Source organism: Podarcis raffonei, chromosome 6 (genome assembly GCF_027172205.1).
Source record: "Podarcis raffonei isolate rPodRaf1 chromosome 6, rPodRaf1.pri, whole genome shotgun sequence".
Taxonomy (NCBI): Eukaryota; Metazoa; Chordata; class Lepidosauria; order Squamata; family Lacertidae; genus Podarcis; species Podarcis raffonei.
This window is the reverse complement of record NC_070607.1, coordinates 91,958,005-91,981,771: the sequence shown is the minus strand read 5'-3', so window position 1 is coordinate 91,981,771 and position 23,767 is coordinate 91,958,005. Positions and strand designations below refer to the sequence as shown.

General features: G+C 44.9%; 1 protein-coding gene across 2 annotated transcripts in view; it reads left to right on the top strand.

Moving 5' to 3' along the window:
• CHRNA4 (cholinergic receptor nicotinic alpha 4 subunit) overlaps positions 1-23,767 on the top strand; it is a 75,087-nt gene that overhangs the window by 50,795 nt on the left and 525 nt on the right. The window contains exons 5-6 of one of the 2 annotated variants that reach the window (XM_053394492.1): positions 538-1,921; positions 8,586-8,645. In XM_053394492.1, coding sequence (XP_053250467.1) covers positions 538-1,921; positions 8,586-8,645 — 1,444 coding nt within the window. The remainder of the gene's footprint in view (positions 1-537; positions 1,922-8,585; positions 8,646-23,767) is intronic. The other variant, XM_053394493.1, reaches the window with a different exon arrangement.

The following is a 23,767-nucleotide window of genomic DNA, read 5'->3' as shown; positions in this document are numbered from 1 at the left end:
TTACAGTTGCCATGTGTCCTCTTTTTCCAGGACACATCCTCTTTCTCAGGAGTAAATTTTTTGTCTGGGTGGATTTTTAAAATTTGCCAAAATGTCTCTGGCTATAATTTCCGGATGACACATAGATATAACTGGTGACTGAAGAATCTCTCTTCTCCTGCCCCACTCACCAATGTTTCACAGCTTCTATAGCCTACATACAGTAGGGATATTTCAAATGAGAGTCATCATAGCGTCTTCCTTTTTGCTCTTCAAAATATGGCAACCCTAGAGGTTAGCATTGCAGAAGACGCTTACCTCTTCTATAGCTCCCTTTGCACTGAGTCCACCTAAATAAGTCTTAGCTGAATGGAAGTGTTTTTCCAGGGTTTCAGGCAGGAATCTCTCTCTATCCTACCTGAAAATGTCAGGGATTGCACATGAGACCTTTTGCGTGTGAAGCAAGTGCTCTGCTTCTGAGCTAACACAAATACATGAGAAGGCCTTCTACTGATTATCCTTTTCTTTCCTGTGTTTTATTCTCCTTTCCTAACACAGTGCGGATGGGGATTTCGCAGTCACCCACCTCACCAAAGCCCACCTGTTCTACGACGGGCGGATCAAATGGATGCCTCCAGCCATCTACAAGAGCTCCTGCAGTATCGACGTCACCTTCTTTCCCTTCGACCAGCAAAACTGCACCATGAAGTTTGGCTCATGGACTTACGACAAGGCCAAGATAGATCTGGAGAGCATGCACCGCCATGTAGACCAGTTGGACTACTGGGAGAGTGGAGAATGGGTGATCATCAATGCTGTGGGGAACTATAACATCAAGAAGTATGAGTGCTGCTCGGAGATCTACCCTGACATCACCTATTCCTTCATCATCAGACGCCTTCCTCTCTTCTACACCATCAATTTGATCATCCCCTGCCTTCTGATCTCCTGCTTGACTGTCTTAGTCTTCTATTTGCCTTCGGAATGCGGGGAGAAGATCACTCTTTGCATCTCAGTCCTCCTGTCTTTAACTGTCTTTCTCCTCCTTATCACCGAGATCATCCCTTCCACCTCATTGGTCATCCCCTTGATTGGAGAGTACTTGCTCTTCACTATGATCTTTGTCACCTTGTCCATCATCATCACCGTCTTCGTGCTCAACGTCCACCACCGCTCCCCTCGCACTCACACCATGCCAGACTGGGTGAGGAAGGTTTTCCTTGACGTCGTCCCACGCCTTCTCTTCATGAAGCGTCCTTCAACAGTGAAGGACAACTGCAAGAAGCTCATCGAGTCCATGCACAAGATAGCCAACTCTCAACGCTTTTGGTCCGAGACGGAAGTAGAACCCAACTTCACTACCTCGTCATCCAACAGCCCTCAGAGCAACGAGCAATCTCCCACGTCCTCTTTTTGTGCCCATCTTGATGACCAAGCAAAACTACCTCCGGTGTGCAAGTCCCCATCTGGGCAGTATTCCATGTTGCACCCGGAGCCGATTCGGGCCAGTTGTACATCCCTCCAACCTCCCTGTCACCCTCTGGGAGACTCTCAGTCCAGCTCAATCTCCAAAGGCAGGTCGCTCAGTGTCCAGCAGATGTACAGCAGCCCAGTGAAAGCAGAAGAAGGGACCATACGTTGCCGGTCGAGGAGCATCCAATATTGCTACTTGCAAGAGGAGTCGTCCCAGACCAACGGGCAGTCCAGCGGGTCCCCAGCTTCCCAGCGCTGCCATCTCAATGAGGAACAGCCCAAAGCCAAACCCACTCACTGTAAATGCAAATGTAAAAAACCCGAGTCAGCCAGCACCTCGGGGCAAGGGAGCAAGACTCTTGGCACGAAAGACCAGCAGCTTTTGCTGATGTCGCCGGCCTTGAAGTTGGCTGTGGAGGGGGTCCATTATATTGCAGACCACTTGAGAGCAGAAGATGCAGATTTTTCAGTAAGTAAAAGAATAACAGTAACTTGTTTGCATCAGCACCTTTTCGCTGCAAAGTTATGCGACTCGGGATCCAATTTATTCGTACCACTAGTGTGCAGCAGAATGTTTTCCACCCTCATTAATAATGTTAGTTTATGTGTGTCCCCACTCCTGCAACATTCATTCAATTATTTTTGTAGCTGTTCACAACCAAACTTTCCTCAACCATTTTCCTCCTTTGCTGCCTCTTCAACATCATTTCCCCCCTCTATTTTGTTTCCTTCGCAAGTGATCCTAGCCAATCAGGGATTAGGTCTCTAGAAGATGAAATCATAGCAGCACGTAGCTGATCACTGTTTGATATGTATGATGGCACTACAAGTAAACAAGACCTATTGGGGTGAGTTTGTCCTGTAGTGGTCACATGGTGGATTGTAGCCTCTCAGGGTTTACTCTATGTATTGAACAGTTTATTTTGCAGTGGTCCCAGGAAAATCATTGAAGGGCTCCTTTCTGCTTCTGACAAAGCTTTTTGTGGAATCTCACCCCTTCATTTCAGCACAGAGCTAATTCCTATCGTTAACATCCGAGGCTTCGCACCACATAATCTTTACACATGGAGTCAGTCGTGGCTCCGTTACAAGTACATTGGTATGATAACATGGGCCCATTCATTCATACTGTACACTTCCAACTGCACCCTTGGTCTTAAGTGAATAGCTTAAAAATTGCAATCAGTTCTTATTTCCTCCTTGAACTTATGAGTAGCGGGAGAAGGGAAGCAAGGATTAAGGGGAAATGTTTAATATCCAAGGAGCTTAAATCTATCAGGTCCTTCATCAGGGTGTTCCATATACAGAAGTTCAACCTTCTCTAATACTATCTCATTTCCCTTTCTACTTGAAAGTGCTTAAAAGCATGTCGGCAATGTCTGGTAGACTCCAAAAGCTCAGGGTTTGGTGGGAGAGATCTGAGTCAATTGTGATCCAGTTTTTTGCCCCCTTAGAATTCCAGTGGTTGTGGAAGAATGGGGAGGGATGTCCAAGCGTTTAGGTGGGGGAATATAAAAGTCTTGTTTTTTAATGAGGTCATTGGGGTTTCCTCTTCTTTTCCTTCCACTTAAAAATGACATCAAGTTGCCACTGCAATTGAAGTCTGGCAACTGGGCTGATGTTCCCATGAAAATGTGGACTGGAATGCCCCATGGGAACACATCACTTCACAATATTGCAAGTAAGAAAAATGCTTTTTGAGGGGGAAGCTACCTGAAATGGTTACAAGTTTCGCAGAAGCTCCCTGAAAATTGCAGAAATTCTCCCCCTGAATACTTTCACATTGGACGAAAGTCCTGTGGATGCTGACATGGGGAGATTTGGGGTCAGTTCTATTCTGAATAGGATGTCCAATGATCAGAGGGTCTGCATCCTTCAAAAGGAAAATATAAAATTTGCTTATTCCTGGTGGGCATCGATCACGAATGGTTCACTCACCCGTTGGCTGGTTTTTATAGTTTGGGGAATTCATGAGTTTTATTATCGGTCATGTGGGTCCTCTTTTTAAAAGGTCCCTGAAAAGGCTGGTGAGATGCAATAACAGAAATATCTCAAAGGAATGTCTTCAAACTCACCTCTTCATACCCAACCTCCATAATGTTACATTTTCACTTTGGTAGCTCAGTTGAGGCTCTAACCAACTGAATTTTTTCAACTTGGCAATGCAGTGTGCTGTTCTTTGAGTGCTGGGTGTTGAGTACCACTGAGCTCAAACAGAGAGCCCCTTAGATTAGATACAGAGCCCTACTCCTTCTGCACCAGCAGGAATGCTGGTGAAATGGAGAGGTCCGCAAGCATTTTGGGGCAGGCAAGAGACACTGTGGACCTGGATCTTCCTGGGCTTCAAAGGCAGGTTCAGGGCTGGCTCAAGATATGTGGCTGCCTGAGGCACAATAGTATATACCGCCTTATCGCCCCACTCCCAAGTTAAGGCACACAATGCTTCTCGGTGATGGCTCCGACCTGGTGGAATGCTCTGTCCCATGAGACCAGGGCCCTGCAGGATTTAACTTCCTTCCGCAGGGCCTGTAAGACAGAGCTATTCCGCCTGGCTTTCAATTTGAATTTAGCCTGATCTTTTATTCCCCTTCCCTCCCTCCCCCTCCCCTTTTTATGAAGATTACCCGCTCTGGGCTCCAACAGCTAATTCTCCCCGGTCTCCTTGCTGGCCTAAATAGGACTAATTCAGCCAGCTAGCCCTGGTGATCATCTAATGTTTATTGGGTGGATTTCCCCCCTAAATTAATTTTTGAATTCTGAATTTATTGTTATTCACATTTTATACTGTTTTTTATGCTGTTTTTTCTTGCATCGATTAAGTGTTTTAAATTTGTTGTCAGCCGCCCTGAGCCCGGTTTTCTGAACTGGGAAGGGCAGGGTATAAATAAAGATTTATTTATTTATTTATTTATTTATTAAGGCTGGCCAAGTTGTTTTGGCACCTGAGGCAGAAAATCTTAACGAGCTCCTCTCCCCGTCAGTAAAATACAAGAACAAAATTAAATAACGAACAATTTGCTGCCCTTTCGTGATAGCCAAAATCTACTCCCCGAGGCTGCTGCCTCATGTAGCCTCATGTGGGACTGGCCTGGGTCAGGTGATTCACAAGAGCCAATCCTATTCTGTAACCTGCCACATAACTACAGCCAAGGCAGACCCTCCAAGTGTCCCTATTTTCCAGGGACATCCCTGATTTACAGAAGCCATCCCAGTTTCTGATTTGATCCCGGAATGTACAGGAGCCTCAGCTTCAGGATCTGTCCTTCCAGTGAGCACTTAGGGCTGATTTCCTTAAGAATGGATAGGTTTGATCTTCTTGCAGTCCATGGGACTCTCAAGAGTCTCCTCCAGCACCATAATTCAAAAGCATCGATTCTTCGGCGATCAGCCTTCTTGTCCTTAGGATGTCACTATTTTCATTGGAGAAATGTTGGAGGGTATGGAGTTATCCGACCCCCAAGCCGTCTGAAGGCAATCTTGTGTAGGGAAGCGTTAAAAAAAAGTTTAATATTTTATTATGCTTTTTTATATGTTAGAAGGCAACTAGAGTAGCTGGGGCAACCCTGTAAGATAGGTGGAGTATTATTAGTAAAATTATCCTTATGGAATGGGACGTCCCTATTTTCATTGGAGAAATGTTGGAGCGTATGCTATATGCCAAGGCCTGCAGAACTCTCTCATTCTGGGACACTTGCCACTGACAAAACAACTGGGGTGCCCCCCCTGAGGGACCATATTCTTCCTCAGACAGCTTTGCCCCCACACCTGTCCTACCCAGCCTAGCTCAGCCCAGCCCATCTGTATCCTACTCAGCCCTGAGTCGTATGACCCCTAGCTCTGACTTCTTGCTCCCTGTCAGGCATATGAACTCCACTTTTGCCTGCCTCTTCTGCTTCATGCCATTTACAGCCTTTCCAGCTGCTGGGGCCTGACCCTGCAGAGTCTCCAGCACTGAGCCACTGGTGCTGGGTCTTGCCTCTGTGCTTCTTTATGTCTATGTTTAGCACACTGCAGTTAGTCGTGATCGCTTCAGTAGCTGTCGTGAGTTTTTTTGTTTTGTTTTAAGAAGGCCAGGAGGAAAGCGGACTGCGATGCCAGAACTACAACACTCATTGAAAGCAAATCAGATTGTGGTGGGAGCAAGCCTCAGTTTTCAGATGCTCACCTGGAATGCCCCATCGAGTGCTGAGCACTATGACTGGAAATGGCCACGCACAGCAGCTTTCAATGGCCATCGGTGGCACCCAACTCTTTCGTAGGACTGAGCACCAAAATATGGCTGAGCGTAATAAGCCATCCCTAAAGCTATTATCCCTAAAGCTATTATCTGGGAACAGAAAGCCTGCACCTTGCAAGAAACAGATAAAACCAAAAAAAGGCAAAAGAGAGAACTGAAAAGGCTGAGTTCGACTGCATTTGCCTTCATAGATAAGCCACCAACAAGACAGGGGATTATTATCACCCCTGTCTACTGTTTACAAAAGTGTCTCTGGCAGCTGAGTTTGGAAGGAACACCACGCAGCACAATCCAGTTCTTAGGAGAAAGTTAAGTGGCTGCGCTAAGTTATTTTGTGGTGGAAACTACGCTTCAGTTTCCCAGTAAGAAGAGTGGAGCACGCTTCAAGGTCTCCAAGAATCTCATCATACCATTGATGACATCAACAGGGGCATGTTGAGATCTAGAGACATATGAACAGTAGAGCCAGGGGGATCTGGAACAATGCCTTGGTGTCTGTCGCAAATTCTCTGCGACACTTTAGCAGAAATGCTCAGAGGTTCTTCAGTGCAGTACAGTATATTTATTGTGATATATATATATATATATATATATATATATATACACACACACACACACACACACACACACACACACACACACACACAATACAGGCTATAAGTACACGAGCAGTTCATACAGTCAAACAGAGTACCTGGCTGCACCTTAAGGCAAGTAGGAAGACCTTTCTATCTCTCCCTCTCTGACCATACTCCTCTACACCACCCCCTTACTGCTGGACAGGTTTCCCTTTTAAACCGATGACAGCCAATCAACTGACAGCACATTACTGCTGAGTCTTTCTGACCCAGCACTTCCATAGAAAGTATTGCAGGCTGATTGCATGAGCCAGTTGCATCAGCTAGCAAACTCAAGCCTGCAGACTTACTATCTCACACAGCATTCTGTGAATCCCGACAGTGTCCTCAGACTCCTTGTTTGCCTGCCCATTGCTAGAAAGTACTATATCAGAATGGGGTGATCACTTGGCTTTTCCAGGAGGCCTTCAGATTTTCCAGGAGACACATTCCTCTAATTCCCCCCTCCCCTGTCCTTAAGTACATCAGACCAGGCTTTGGATTATAAGGCGGGGAAGGTTAATGAGATACATAGACTCTACCCCACGTCTAGCCAAATCCAATTTTAGCCAAATCCATGCCCCGCATAGTTGTTGTTTTTTAAAGAGTACCGGAGGGGTCAGAACAGTGACCTACTTTGGGAATTTTATTCAAAATATTATTTGTTGTATCTATTTAACCAATGTTATATACTGCCTGAAGGTAAAGGTAAAGGGACCCCTGACCATTAGGTCCAGTCGTGGCCCACTCTGGGGTTGCAGCGCTCATCTCGCTTTATTGGCCGAGGGAGCCGGTGTACAGCTTCCAGGTCATGTGGCCAGTATGACTATGAGCAGCGCACGGAAATGCCGTTTACCTTCCTGCCAGAGCGGTACCTATTTATCTACTTGCACTTTGACATGCTTTCAAACTGCTAGGTTGGCAGGAGCAGGGACAGAGCAATGGGAGCTCACCCCGTCACGGGGATTCGAACCACCGACCTTCTGATCGGCAAGCCCTAGGCTCTGTGGTTTAACCCACAGCGCCACCCGCGTCCCTTTATATACTGCCTACTTGACAGCAAACCTCTAAGAAGCTAACAAAAATATTAATTTTAAAATACCAGTAGCAGCAAACGTGAAACAAGTTGGAGATTCTTTAAAGAAATGCTGGAATTAAATAAAGTTATGGGCTGCTTCACGCCTCCTCCCACCGCCACCTCTGTGATAACCACTGTTAGTCATAACATCTGCTCTACAGGCTAATACTGGTACAGGTTTCTTCTCCATAATCCATCTTCACTCTTCATAGCAAGATAACCCTCCTCCTCTAACAAAAAACCAAAACAGAGTTATAATCAGAGCATGACATTTCAGTTTGGGCTTCACCACCTTTCTCTACCACCCCGCTCCCATCACCTCGCTCAGACTCGCTTACCATTGATGGTTGAGACACTGTGCTGAGCTTGATTGTTTCTCTGCTTGATTGGGATGATCCAAATTGGGAATGTCAATGTCAGATTCCCACCCGATGTCAACAAGAAGAAATGGAGGGCTGGATTCAGCTACCCTGTTCTGCTAGCGGAAGCCAATGGGAGGACCCCTTGCTAGTACAATGGGGCTTTCTCCCCGTACTCCTCCCATATCTCTGCTTTGAAGGGTTGGGACCACCCCTGGGAGAGTGTGCAAGGCAGAAGAGAGGGGAGATCGCTCCATCGGGAAAGCAGAAACACTAGCACTGATTGTGCAGTCTCCTTAATACTACATTCACTGCCGCCAAAAATCTAGCTAGCAGCTAATGACTGACACTGCCCAATTCTCCTTGATAGAAGTTCATCAAGGAGAGGTGAAGTCCTATGCTGCTTGGGTTTATAATATATATATGCCCATTGTTGAGGGTTGTGGGCTGGTAATCCTTCTGATGTGTTTGCACTGTGCCTACCTTGTTTCTGCCTAACCCCTTCCCCTCTCCAGCCCTCTCCAGCCCAAGGGATGTCAGGTGAGTGGCACAGCCCTACCAAAGCCATCCTTTGCAGTGAGGCGGTACCTGGAGTGGGACATTTCCAGGCTTAATCAGAAACAGCTGACTTTGGCTGGCAGAAGAAGGTGGTTGCTGGTTGATTTCCCCCATGCTTGGATGTACAGTAGCTGTCAGAGGACAGGTTGTCTTTAGGGCAGGGCCAGAGGGGGAAGCAGGTGGAGTAAAGATGCGACTCTGACCTTTGTAGGCTAGGCTATGTTGTAACTGCAGAAAAGTCGGAGGGTTCTATACCTACAGACCTCTCTCCATCCTCTACCCAGGCAAAGAAGAGGCCTTATCACAGTGCAAGGATACATCTCAGGCTGGCAAAAGCACTCAAGGTGAGTGTAGAGCAGAGTCAGTGTGGGAAGAGTACCTGGACCTGAGATTCCCCCAACCCTGATCTCCCTGCTAGGGAAAATGCTTTGTATGGAGACAATCAACTGGCTCAATCTCCAGTTGAAAGGGCTTCAGAGAGACTGGGGGAAGAACTTCTGCCAGAGATTGAGGAGAGCTTCTGCCACTCAGAACAGAGCTTGGGTGGAGGGGGCAACCTTTGGCCCCATAGATGCATGGGGACCCTGGCCTAATTTCAAAAGCCTCCTGGAAGTCCAGATTGATGGCATGAGTGACCTTCCCCTTCCCAAACAGCCTGCCAGGCAGGGAGGAATACAGGAAGAAAGAGGGAGAGAGAAGGCTGTGTGGAATTTGTGTTTTGGGGAAAACACATTCAGAAGTGCACATTTTGAGAGAAAATGCATTTTCAAATGCATAGTTAAATGCATATTTTTGTGCCAATTAAAAAAAGAAATCACAGATCAATGCAGAAACAGGGCAGCACAGATTTTTATTTTATCTTTTGCAGAAGTGATATGGACTGAAATTGGACTTAGTTGTATACCTGTCAGTAATCAAACTTCCCTCGTGAATGATCGGACCATGAAGTATATATATATAGCCAGTTATTTTTATCTTCTTATATTTATATCCTACTTTTCTCCCTCCATGAAAATCAAGGAGTCCTATATATGTTTCCCAAGTGGTCACCCATCCTGGAACTGACCAAACCCAAAGCCTCACATCCTCTTCAAACCACACTCTGGGACAATTTCCAGCACTGTGGGGAGGAACTGCTTGGAACTGCACTGAAGGCTGCAAAGATTGCAGTAAATGAAATTGGGAGAAAGCTATGCCTTGTGGACTTTGAATGATGTGGCCCTGTGAGCTGCTGTTCATTGCTGCCACAAATAGCAAAGGGCCAAACTTTTAAAGGCTATGAGAATTCAATCCTGTGCATGTTGTGCAGCCAGCCACAAAGCAGGAGTTCTTCCTCCCTCCCTTCCTTTCTTGTGTCTCAGTTTTTTTGAAGAAACTTGCAAGTAAACCCCACTCCGAGACAATCAAGTTGTGCTATATAGCATTCGGCAAGACTGGGAAAACAAATGGTTAAAACCTTGCACTTTTTTGTCCTTTAAAATAGTGGGGACACAGAGATTCGACAGAGTTGCACCTCCCATCCATGCATGTTCACTAGCATATGAAAGCAGAGTCCATCATCTAAACCAGGCCAAAATAAATTGCAGGTTAGCAACTGAAAGTCCCTGGGCCAAATCCGGGCCACTAAAAGATGCTTATTAGCTCCATCTCATTTGCCAGTCAAGAAGCAGCAGCAACAGGTTTGGCAAAAGTGACTTCTGTGGCATCTTGACCTTAAGACAGAGGGTAAAAAGGTAAAGGTAAAGGGACCCCTGACCATTAGGTCCAGTCGTGGCCGACTCTGGGGTTGCGGCGCTCATCTTGCTTTATTGGCTGAGGGAGCCGGCATACAGCTTCTGGGTCATGTGGCCAGCATGACTAAGCCACTTCTAGCGAACCAGAGCAGCTCACGGAAATGCCGTTTGCCTTCCCACTGGAGCGGTACCTATTTATCTACTTGCACTTTGTTTTTGTTTTTCTGATCGGCAAGTCCTAGGCTCTGTGGTTTAACCCACAGCACCACCCGCACCCCTAAGACAGAGGGTAGCACCTCTCAAAGTAGCCCTCTGGGAAATCTACTTACTGACCAGAAATCTACTTACTGACCAGACATCTGAATAATAATTTCGTTTAAGCTAAGGCTGGCCACACACCAGACAGGGGGCCTGATCTGGTCTCCCCTGTTGATTTTCCCCCCTGGTCCACCAAGGCCCCACTGATTTTGGCAGCTGTAGAAAAAAAAAAGTAGACATGGCACTGAGGTGTCCTTGATCAGCCCTGTAACCTGATGGAGATGCAATGTTCCCCTTCCCCCATCATCCAATGAGTGGGAGTGAGGATTGGGGTCTGTGTGGCTTGCACAACCCTGTGAGGTGTGTGTGCCTGCGAGCATGTGGGTTGCCCCCCCCACTTTTGCCAACCCTCACCACAGGAATAAGACCCCTGGGGGGTTGGCCAAGGGTGAATGCCACCCTCAGACGAAAAACCTTTGCTCCCCTTCATCTAAGAAAATCCTGAACTGCCCAGTTGCCACCTGCCCAGTCAGATTTGATCTGAACACAGTAATAGCCTCCTACCCAAGAAACAGAAAACCCATCAACTGCTGTTCTTGCTTTGCAGTCATCATAATAATAGAACTAGTCCCATTCATTGGAAGTCACACAATAGAATTTGTTCTGTGTTGCTTCCCCCCTGATTACTCATAAAAGAAGCAATCTTTTATTTTTCTTCTTTTCCGGTTTTATTTTTTTAGTTTTGCTTGCTGGGGGAAATCTTGCCACGCATTTCTCATAAATATCTTTCATAACGTTATTGAAGAAATCATTATGCTGTTATTGTTTCCCTGGTCCCACACTTTCTTCTTTTTTCGCTGCCTTTAATTGGCAACATAAGGTTGGGTGATGAAAAATGCAATATTCAGGTGCCTGTTTTTCTAGCCTGTCGATGCCTCTCCCTCGTGGCGCTTGGTGTTGCAAAGGACAGGCCCATTGCACGATTAATACAACAGAATTAACAACAACAACAAACAAACAATCCAGTGTGTGAGTGAGGACTCGAATTGGAGGGAAATAACTTACCACCGGCGGCCTTGAGTTTCCATCAACTTTATTTGGGGAAAGAGAGAGAATCCATAATATTTGAATGCTTGTTTTGTTCTTGGGTTGCTTCTGAAAAGGGAAAATTGCTTCTCTAGCTTCCAACGCCACAGGGACTAAAGTAATTTCCCCAGAAAAGTGTCTTGAACTCTGTCGGGTAAGCCTGCGCTGGCTTGTATAAATGTTTTGCATCAGAATTAACTCAATGCTTTCCCTACCTCTCAAAAAAATCAACCCTTTGCACCAATGCAACTCAAATTTCACCCCAAGAAAACTACATTCTGAAATTTGTATGGATTGTGCAAATTAGGAAGCACATAAGAAGCCAGTTTATACTTTTCAGTGTTTTCTACTCTGATTTGCGTTGCAATCAGGTGTGAGGATGTGGTGGCACTGTGGTCTAAACCACCGAGCCTCTTGGGCTTGCCGATCGGAAGGTTGGCGGTTCAAATCCCCATGATGGGGTGAGCTCCCATTGCTCTGTCCCAGCTCCTGCCAACCTAGCAGTTCGAAAGCACACCAGTGCAAGTAGATAAATAGGTACCGCTGTGGTGGGAAGGTAAACAGCATTTCCATGTGCTTTGGTTTCCGTCACGGTGTTCTGTTCCACCAGTAGTGTTTTAGTCATGCTGGCCACATGAGCCGGAAAGCTGTCTGTGGACAAACACTGGCTCCATTGGCCTGAAAGCAAGAAGAGTGCCACATCCCACAGCCGCCTTTGACTAAACTTAACCATCCTTTACCTTTACCATTACCTGCAGACAGGTGTCTTTCTCCACTTTACCTAGCGATGCCGTGAACTGAACCTAGAACCTATAGCATGTGCTCTGCTGCTGAGCTGTATCCCTTCTTCTGCAAATAAAGCAAGAATCTAGTCATCATGGTTCTGAATTAAAAGCTGGTTTAAATAGGAACACAGGAGGTGGCCTTCAGTTGAGACCACTTGTCCATCTAACTCAGGATTGTTGACACCTGACTGGAAGCAGTTCATCAGCATTTTAGGGAGTGGGCACTCCCAGTTGTGCCTGGAGACATCAGAGACTGAACCAGGAACATGTAGCATGCAAATCATGTTGAATATATTTGACAATTTTTTGCAGAATATATTTTCCGTGGGTTTGTATTGCTTCACACTGCTGTGGTATTTTATGAGAAGGCAGTATAAACTGCTCTTCTTCTTGTTGTTGTTTAGTCGTTTAGTCATGTCTGACTCTTTGTGACCCCATGGACCACAGAACGTCAGGCACTCCTGTCTTCCACTGCCTCCCACAGTTCGGTCAAACTCATGCTGGTAGCTTCAAGAACACTGTCCAGCCATCTCATCTTCTGTCGTCCCCTTCTTCTTGTGCCCTCAGTCTTTCCCAACATCAGGGTCTTTTCCAGGAAGTCTTCTCTTCTCATGAGGTGGTCAAAGTATTGGAGCCTCAGCTTCAGGATCTGTCCTTCCAGTGAGCACTCAGGGCTGATGGATGGGTTTCAGAATGGATAGGTTTGATCTTCTTGCAGTCCATGAGACTCACAAGAGTCTCCTCCAGCCTCATAACTGCTCTTAGGAATAAATAAACCATGTAACCATCCACCGAGACATGCTTCGCTGATGAAACTTACCACTTAATTTCACATTCACTTTGTCTTGGGGCATGGGTGCGTGTTGGGGAACCTGTGGCCCATCAACCCCAGTTGGCATGTCCAGTGATCTAGAACGATGTGGGTTCTAGTCTAGCAACACAGGCAGGATCATAAATTCCCAACCCAGTCTTAAGGACAAGCAACTTTCTCTCTGTCTCTCTTTAAAAAAAAAAAAGGAAAACTAAGATTCTCGGGATGCTGAACTCTGTGTTTGCTCACTGGGACCAAAGAGGACACACAGCCTGTCTAATATCTGAGTGGCAGACATTAAGCCTGAGTTCCCAACTCCCTTGGAAATGTTGGGGGTTTAGTCTTGTCCTGCATAATAAATGGAAGCAATCCATCATTTGGAGAGGAAATGAAATGTTCTTGTCTGAACTGGAAATAGGACAGTTTGGCTTATTCATCCTGTGCACCTTTGCAGCCATTATGCTTGAGCACCAGAATTAACTGGCTGCAGAATGGCTTTTCTCCCCCATTACAGGAAATGATGTCGTCCTTATAAAAACAGCTTGATGGCATCTGACTCTTTAAAGGCAAGGTTATTGGGCTTTTTCAAAAGAAGAAGAAGAAGAAGGCCTCCATACAAAAGGCTATTGGGACAAAAAGGCAGCATCCAGTATTATGTGGAAACGTTTATATAATTTAGCAGAGTTTAAACGATCCCCAGTTTGAATCTATGCAGCGACAAGCAGGTTGCTAACTTGTTTGAGTCCTATACCTTCCTGGTTGATAATCCCTTTCTGTCCCTCTTAAAGAAAACACACATGAATCCGAATCATATTAACATAAACTACTTTACTATCAGATTCATTCAGGTTTACAGAGTTGTTCCTGAAGGCAGGCTTAGGTTACATAACAGATAAACTATTTACTAGATAGTAGTGAGTCATGAGAAGACTGCATCCGAGCAGTTACCAGTTAACACTCCTTGCAGCACCGACCAACCAGTGTGGAGCCAGTGTGGTGCAGTGGTTAAGAGCGGTGGACTCGTAATATGGTGAACCGGGTTCGCTTCCCCGCTCCTCCACATGCAGCTGCTGGGTGACCTTGGGCTAGTCACACTTCTCTGAAGTCTCTCAGCCTCACTCACCTCACAGAGTGTTCGTTTTGGGAGAGGAAGAGAAAGGAGATTGTTAACCGCTTTGAGACTCCTTAGAGTAGTGATAAAGCGGGATATCAAATCCAAACTCCTCCTCCTCCTCCTCTTCTTCTTCTTCTTCTACTACAACCAACCAACCAACCAACCAACCAACTGACAAAACTGTCTGCCACATAGAGGCAGTTAGTCCTCTCTCGGGATGTTGGACTTGACTGACATCTTTATAACCCACATATTAGTTGTACTCAGAACAGACCCATTAATGACTGACTTAGTTCCATTCATTTTTATAGGTCTACTTTGAGTAGGACTTAGTTGGCTGCAACCCAAAGTTTCCTAGATGCCCTTGATGCTTGTCTGCAGTCAAAACCAGAAAACAATGTGAGAGCCAAGATAAATGCTACTGTCCACCTCTCCGTTTTAATTACTGGCATGTGTGAAAACTGATCATCCTTTTGGCCCTAACAACTAAGGGGGGTCACCTAACAGCTTTTAAGCTCCCAAAATTATTTGGGGGAGGCCATGACTGTTTAAAGTGGTGTCATAGTGCTCTGAATGTATGGGGTGAACATGGACCTGGACTCCCCTTGGTTTTTAACATTTTTTCTTTAGCCTAGAAAGTTTCCCCTTTCCCCCGAGAAAACGAGCCTCAAAACTGCTATTTGCCCAACAAGAGGAAGTATCTAGGTGTTAAGTGAGCATCCAAGCCAATTCCTGCCCCTCCCAGCTGCATTTAGCTTCCATTTAAAAATGGGAAATACAGCCATGTATCTCCCATCATCTCATCTCATCAAACTCTCAATCCCCATGAATTCGGTGGGATTTACTTTCACATAAATATGCATAAGAAGGATTGGTCTGAAAGGGGGGAATTTAACAAGCCATCACTTATCAGGATGAGCCTGTCTTTAAGTTCCTGATCAGTATTCTGCAGAAGCCGCACTGCCACAAGGGGAATGTGGTTGTATTAAAAGTAAGTGGTTCTTCTAATTGAGTGCTTGAGGTTTTTTGTTGTTGGTGGTGTTGTTGTTGGGTGTTTTGCTTTTGTTTTTAAAAAGAAAAAAACAAAGCCAGAAGACAGGAAGCAATAGGGTGTTCCAAAAATGGACTTGTACAATTGGGATTTGCTAGGGACTAGTGACCTGGGTTTGTTTGGGTCTGTTCCTGCATACCCTCCAACATTCCTCGGATGAAAATAGGGACATTTCTCACTCCCCCCTGCAACTGACCCTCCTTGAACCCCTCCCCATTTTTTGTCCCCATCCCCAGAGCATTTCCTATCAGAAAAGAGTGTCACCACCACTTGACCAATGGGACACAGCACACACACCCTCTGCTGTCCTGGGAAAACCCCTTAATCCAGATTTAGTCCAACCACATGTGGGGAACATCTTCCCAAGCTGAAGGGCTTGAGAGAAATCCAGACGACAGAGAAAGAGCAGGGTGGGAACGTCAGCAGTTCAGTAACGAAGCAGGAAAGGACCTCTGAGTTTCACTCAAAAAAATCTCATTTATTCAGCCCGCTGCATTTGGATTGCAACATTTGTCAGTGTTTATTTTCTGTTTGCTCTGCTGAAGCACTTTGCAATAGAGCACATAGAAAATACAGAGTTCCTTTGCCCCTGACGAAGTCTGTAATCAAAACGCATTGGGCTGAATAAATTGGCACTCTGATTGGTGTCTCTTAAAGGTTCTCTGGTCTCCCATTCAAAATGGCCTCTACCCAAGCATCCCAAAGCTTGCCTTTGACCTGGATACTTGTATAGCCTTACCAGGTGGGGGAAGGCCAATGGGTTACCTGAGTGGATGGAAATCGCTGTCCCAGGAGTCTTGTGTCTCACTGGAGGAGAGTCCAGGCCCAAAGGTTCTTGGTTCTAGTCCTGGTGACTCTCAACTAGAGATAGGTGAGAAAAGTGATTCAGTTCACATTTAAAGGTGAACATGTGTAAGTCACGCTTTCCGAAACAACGCAGAAAGTGAAAATCAGCCACACTTTGAAAACAGCACTTTTCTGAATTTTGCAATTCTCCAGCCAAGTGTACAAAAAATAAATAAATCACGTGCTTGGGTAAAATGTGTAAATAGGTGCATATATTGGTGAAAATTACATAGTGAAATATGTCATATTAGAAAACTTTGCCTTGCAAAAATGGGTTTGTTAGGTAACGTCACATACAAAAATGTGTAGATTAGGTGAATTTTGCACTAAAATGCTGACGAATTAAAAAAAAGCAAGTTGATATAGAAATGTGGAGAATTAAACTGGAAAAATGAGAAAGTGAAACTGGCAAGTTCATCCGTCCTCACTCCCATCATTATGCTCCCAATAGTATTGAGAGTTTTATTTGGAGGAAATTTCTTGCAAATAAAGTAAATACTTCCCCTCTGCTCCGTATGCCAACTAACATGGGGTCCCCTGTTAGCATGTCTGACCATGGCCCACCAAGACTGTTCATCTGCCATTTTGTTGGAGAGTCTTCCTGAACGCTGGATTTTGTGCAAAGCTGCTTATACAAAGAACTACAGGAAGGGGAGAAATGGACTATACATGGTTCTATACATTGAAAAAAATGTATAGAACAGCACACTATGTAGGACCCCATGAGGGAGGTGTTTTCATTCTAGTGTTTATTGGTAAACTGGTTTCCAAAAGATGGCTGAGATACACTGGCTGCAAATTGGGTACTGAGCTATGTTCAAAGTGCTGGAACTGGTATGCAAAGCCCTATACCAGTGATGGCCAAACTTGGCCCTCCAGCTGTTTTGGGACTATACTTCCCATCATCCCTGACCACTGGTCCTGTTAGCTAGGGATGATGGGAGTTTTAGTCCCTAAACAGCTGGAGGGCCAAGTTTAGCCATCGCTGTCCCATACAGTCTGGGACCAAGATTATCTCACCCTTTAAATACCCAACTGATCACTGCTCTCTGCCAGAAAGGGCATCCTGCAGGTGCCATCTTATCAGGAGGTGCATTCCAAACTCACAAGCCTTTAATGTGGTGCCACCTACCCTTTGAAACTCCTTCCCTTCTAAGCAGAGACTTTTATCCCGATCAGTTCCCCGCTCCTCCAAGTCTTATTACAATGAATAAAGGGCCGAATTCCAGACCTCCAAATCAAGTTAAATTGTAAGCTGTTCTTTTGAAATATAAGTAGCTCTTTTTCTCCTCTGTGAGCTGATTTCTCCATCCTAAAAAGTACTGGGGGGGTTTAATTGCCCCCCAGAGAACATGTCTAGTAGGCTTGATATTAATTTAATTTGACTCTTGGGAAAACATGCAGACATTGATGAAGTTAAATAAGCATGGATGTAAGAAGCTGAAACCAAATTCTGCCAAAATTTTAGTCAGGTCTCGTTAGAGTCATAGACATGCCAAGTCCACCACTTCAGTTTTATCAATCGATGACCCACAGCGATATCTTCCTGATGTTTATTCGGAATATCCTTTCTTGTAACTTGCAGCCATTGGTTTGAGTCCTACCCTCCAGAGCAGGAGAAAACAAGCTTGTTCCCTCTTCCATGTGACAGCCCTTGAGATATTTGAAGATGGGTATCATATCCTCATTGGCTTGATCCAACAGGCTCTTCTTATGTTCTGACCTTGAAGTGGACTTTGAAACAAACTAGGACCCACTGAAGATCTCTTACTATTAGTGATGGTGATGGAGCCTTTGAATGGAATGGCTTATATGGTCTTACTGAAATTCATTGTTTTGAACTAGGGTGGCCCTTTGTCCTGCTTTATAGATGGCAGTCCTTTATCAGAAGGGCTATCCAGCTCAAGTAGAGAGGGTCGGAAGAGCTGTGAAGTTGCCCATCCATAGTTAGAACCTGGGCAGGAGACTGGCACAAATCTCACCTGCTCACAGTCTTCCTCACTACGGTGAGAGCTGTTGCGTTTCACTTGAATTATACACTTCTAAACTTGCGTACAGTGGTACCTTGGTTCTCAAATGCCTTGGTACTCAGAACAACTTGGAACCCAAACACAGCAAACCTGGAAGTAAGTGTTCTGGTTTGCAAACTTTTTTCAGAAGCCGAACGTCCTCCATTTTGAGTGTTATGCTTCCGATTTGAGTGCCATACTTCCATTTTTAGTGTTACACTGAGGTCTGTCTGTTTTTGCTATTTTTTTCGCATTGGTTTTGTGGCTTTCTTTGTTTTGTTTTTGTGACTGTGTGGAACCCAGTTCAGCTACTGATTGATTGATTGTGTTCATTGTTTATTGCTTTCAGTTTATGGATCGATGGTCTCGTTAGATAGTAAAATTCATGTTAAATTGCTGTTTTAGGGGTTGTTTTTGAAAGTCTGGAATGGATTAATCCATTTTGCATTACTTTCTATGGGAAACCGCATCTTGGTTTTGGAACGCTTTGGTTTTGGAACGGACTTCTGGAAGGGATTTTGAGAACCAAGGTACTACTGTATTGGAAAATGGGGTTTATGTCCTTTGGGGAGGGGGCAGTTCTTAAGCTGCTGCCCTATTTTTGCACTTGTAACTTGACAGCCTAAAATAAGAAACCAGAGCACGTTTTTTGGTAACGATTTGCAAGCAGAGCAAAGAGGGGAATTTGCCAGATAACTTAAGCGCCATAAATAATTCCAAGAGCTGATAGCAGAATCACAACATGCTTCACTCAGACGTTAGCACCATCTTGATGTGACATGATTTTTCCTGGCATTTTGAGATTTGAAGAAGCAGCAACACCACCGTGGCATGGTAATAATTAATGTAGGAAGTGAGGGTCACGGATGATTTTACACAGCCACTTTTGTGGTAGCTGTCAAGCTGGACAGAATGACAGATCAGAAGACTGGTTATGTGGATAGCAGGGGTAATGCTTGGGATGGGGCTTCTTAAAGGGTGAGAGGAGGACAAATAGCTTATGTCTCTTCCCAGGGTGACGTAGTAGTTTAATTCAGGTAGCTGTTTCAAGAAATTCTGAACCCTCTTTCCAGTTTAGAATTTGGGCATCCTTTACTGTCTTGTGGGTGGCACTGTGGGTTAAACCACAGAGCCTAGGGCTTGCCGATCAGAAGGTCAGTGGTTCGAATCCACGTGATGGGGTGAGCTCCCGTTGATCGGTCCCTGCTCCTGTCAACCTAGCAGTTCAAAAGCATGTCAAGTGCAAGTAGATAAATAGGTACTACTCCGGCGGGAAGGTAAATGGCATTTCCGTGCGCTGCTCTGGTTCACCAGAAGCGGCTTAGTCATGCTGGCCACATGACCCAGAAGCTGTATGCCACCTCCCTCGGCCAATAAAGCGAGATGAGTGCTGCAACCCCAGAGTCAGCCATGACTGGACCTAATGGTCAGGGGTCCCTTTACCTTTCCATTTACTGTCTCACTTGGGAACATAGGAAACTGCCTTATCCCAAGCTTGGCTGGTTCATCAAGCTCTGGCTGGCAGTGGCTCTCCAGGGATTCAGACTTGGGTCTCTCTCAGCCTTACCTGAAGATGCAAGGGATTAAAGCTAGGACATTATGCATGCCAAACAGATGTTCTACCACTGAGTTGTAGCCCTTCTGGGTTTCAAAGACATACTCTAGAGAGGTGAAGAAAATACAATTCAACCATAATGCTTCTAAACTTTAAAAATAAACTAAGAAGACTGATATAAAGAGAGTCCTGACCAATCAAACCAGTGATCTATTTAGTCCAATGTCCTGTTCCCTACAGTGGCCAGCAGATACTCAATTTGACGTGCCCACAATCAGGTCATGAAGTTAATAACCCTCTCTCAGTTATTCTTCAGCAGCTGCTTTGTTGTTGTTTAGTTGTTTAGTCATGTCCGACTCTTCGTAACCCCATGCGTAAGCACGCCAGGCACTCACTCCTGTCTTCCACTGCCTCCCGCAGTTTGGTCAGAATCATGCTGGTAGCTTCGAGAACACTGTCCAACCATCTCGTCCTCTGTCATCCCCTTCTCCTTGTGCCCTCAATCTTTCCCAACACCAGGGTCTTTTCCAGGGAGTCTTCTCTTCTCATGAGGTGGCCAAAGTATTGGAGCCTCAGCTTCAGGATCTGTCCTTCCAGTGAGCACTCAGGGCTGATTTCCTTCAGATTGGAGAGGTTTGATCTTCTTGCAGTCCATGGGACTCTTGAGTCTCCTCCAGCACCATAATTCAAAAGCACCAATTCTTCGGCCATCAGCCTTCTTTATGGTCCAGCTCTCACTTCCATACATCACTACTGGGAAAACCATAGCTTTTACTCTATGGACCTTTGTTGGCAAGGTGATGTCTCTACTTTTTAAGATGCAGCCGCTGCTAGTCAGTGCTATACTGCCCCTGAATCTGGAGGTTGCATATAGCTATCATCAATTGTAGCCATGGATGCCCTTACTTTCCTTGGATAGGCAATTGACAGCATCGACTGGTTATCAAAGTTTTAAAAAGAAGCATCAGAAAACTGTAGTTAAAATGTGGCACCCTCAAAGGCATGCTAAAAAAAATAGGTTTTAATTGCTCACTGGAAAAAGGAGCTGAGATGAAGCCAGGTGGACTGCCCTTGGGACGGCATTTTATCACATTGAAGCTGCCACAGAGAAGGCCCTGTCCTTTGTGTCCTTCTGATAGTACAGAGAACCAGAGCAGTTGACCTCAACCCTCATCCAAGTTCATATGATGGCTCCATCCCATGAGCCTAGCCAGGACTCCACAAAGCCTGGAGCAATTACAGGTTTGTCCATTCCAAGTTTTGTTCTGTACCAACAGGACAGAGGTCACAGTCAAAGGCCAAAGGCAATTTATCAATAGATATATTGATTGATTTTATTTGTAGAGTTGGAAGGCACCACTAGGATCATCTAGCTCAAACCACTGCAATGCAGGAATCTTTTGCCCAATTTACGACCCTGAAATTAAGAGTCTCATGCTCTACCAACTGAGCTATCCCAGGTGATGTGTGTGTGTATCACTATTCACAAAAATTATCAGAGCCATTTACAACTATTTCACATATAATCATACCATAAAAACCACATAAAATGTTAAAATCTGCAGAGAGTTTCCTCAAAGCCTTAGCTGGAAAGAAAATCTATGTCGATAGTATCATAGTTCAGTGACATTATAGAGAATGTATGGGAATATTCCCAGTATTTGTTGTTAATGTTAAAAGGCAATGAGTGCTTCCCCCCCGCCCTTGTATGTGGTAGGATTCCATTATTGGAGCAATGTTGTTACCGCAGTCGAGAACATTGTCGGATATAAGATCCCATTAAGCCCCACGCTTCTTCTGCTTGGTGTGCCTAAAAATAAAACACAGGCATTTCAGCCAGTAACTTGCTGATCTCTCCCCAAATTTCATTAGAAAGATTTAGGAAACAGAGGCAGCTCCCAATATTGAACGATGATAGGCAGAATCTGTTGCTTATTGTGCTAATAGCAACCATCTGCTTTCTTTTGAATCACCAAAGAGAAATGGTCATTAAGAAGTACTGGCCATAGTTTCACATTACTTCAGGCACAACCTAAACTGTACGCTTTTTATTTTAATCTTTTTTTAAAAAAATGCAATAAGTAAACAATATTTTTAAATATAATGATGATGATGAACTGAGGTTCCTCCTTGGGCCAAAGATCTGAGCAATTTTGAGTAAGGAAGGCTTGGAAGAAGTGGCAGTTCTCCAGGGGATGCCAAACATCTTCCGTCTACGCACCAAATGCTAGATGGGAAGAGACTTTTGGTCAATAGAACTGAATGATTGACAGCGATGTAGCAAACTTTTTGCATTTCCTTAAGTGTATAGAAGGACAGCTGGGAAATATGTAACTGACAGGATGTCCCTAGGTAGAACTATTCTTTCTTTTCAAAAAATGCTTTGACTTTTTCATGGCTGGAATATCTCTATATCTATCTATCTATCATCTATCTATCTATCTATCTATCTATCTATCTATCTATCTATCTATCATCTATCTATCTATCATCTATCTATCTATCTCTATATCTCTATCTCTAGCTATCACTAGCTAGCTATCATCTATCTATCTATCTATCTATCATCTATCTATCTATCTATCATCTATCTATCTATCTATCTATCATCTATCATCTCAGTCAGTAGAACTTGAGACAGGGTTGTGGGTTCAAGACTCCTGCATTGCAGATGGTTGGACTAGATGATCCTCATGGTTCTTTCCAAGTCTATAATCCTATGATTCAGTTATATATTACATATGTTCTATACCAGCTCGACTTTTCCCACTGTGACAGAAGGTTCACCAATGTGGGTGACTGGCATGTCAACGTTTGCGAATAACCTTTGAGGTATCTCAGGAGCAGAGCACCTGCTTGGCATGCAGAAGGTCCTAGGTTCTACCTAGCATCTCTAGGTAGGCCTGGGAAAGACTCTTTGAAGGCCTGGAGATGAGTGTACAGACCAGCATTGTCATGGTCCGGTCTATGGGCAATTGAAGTCCCGGCTGAGGACGTTGGGACCAGGGGCAAGATGGCGGGGTGGGAGCAGGAACTAGAGTCCAGAAGCCAGGGGTCCAAGGGTCAGGGAGCAGGGAGTCACAAAGTCAAGGGTCCAAGAGGCAAGGAGTCAAGGAGCTGAGGTCTGAGGATCAGGAAGCAAGGAGCCAAACGCAGCAAGGCAGGAAACGTGTTGCTGTGGCAAAGAGCTGAAGGGAAATGCTGACCTTATATCCCCGGCTCTAGCCACCTGGTGCAGTGAGTTATCAAGCGGCCTCACCTCTGCGGCCGCGCCTTGCCTCTCCAGAACAAACTTAGGAAGGCCCCAGTCCTGCGAAGCCCTACTGGTCACAGGGCCTGGCTCCTGCACGCACTCCTGACAAGCATTTCCCCAAGTTGTGGGTGATGATCCAACAGTGGCTCAGAAAGCCCGGTGCCAGGTGGGTTGCAGGCCTTATAAGCTCCAAATAATTATTGATTTCAATCCTTAAGTGGTATGAGGAATACCTCTTACCTCATTGTTTTGTTAGCGTATTATAATGCTGCGGTGATACTTGCAACCAAATCTCAGAAAGGCTCGAGTCTTATATTTCAACACTTGGGAGCTGCTGTTTGCTAGCTGGCAGCAGATCCAGCAATCATTCAACAAAAGGTGCTCATACAGGGAGTTGTTTTGAGTGACTCTTATGGCTTGTCTCTGATTCATAGGAGACAAGATGTCGTAGTCTCCCAGAACAACTCCCTGTGGTGAACCATCATCAGATCTACCATTAGGGTTATAATTAGGTTCTTCAGCAACATCTGCTATGAAGACGAAATACGGAAGCAGGTTAAGTATCAGTAATGATCTGGGATGATGTCTGACCACTTTCAAACCCTGCATTGCCATTCCAATTGATACTACTACTATTATTATTATTATTATTATTATTATTATTATTATTATTATTATTATATTTTATATATACCCTGCCCATCTGGTTGGGTTTCCCCAGCCACTCTGGGCAACATACAGACAAAAGGCAAACTCACACATCCCACTCATACTTGCAGTAATGGACTGTATTTGATACTTTTTTTGTCCGAAGGTTTTCAATGGGTTGGTTTTTTTTAATTGATAACCATCCCTGGATTCTTTTGAATGAACTGTGGTTTTGAAACACAATCAATCAATCAATCAATCAATCAATCAATCAATAGGATGTCATATAAGGCAAGGCTCCCCATGACCAAAACCAA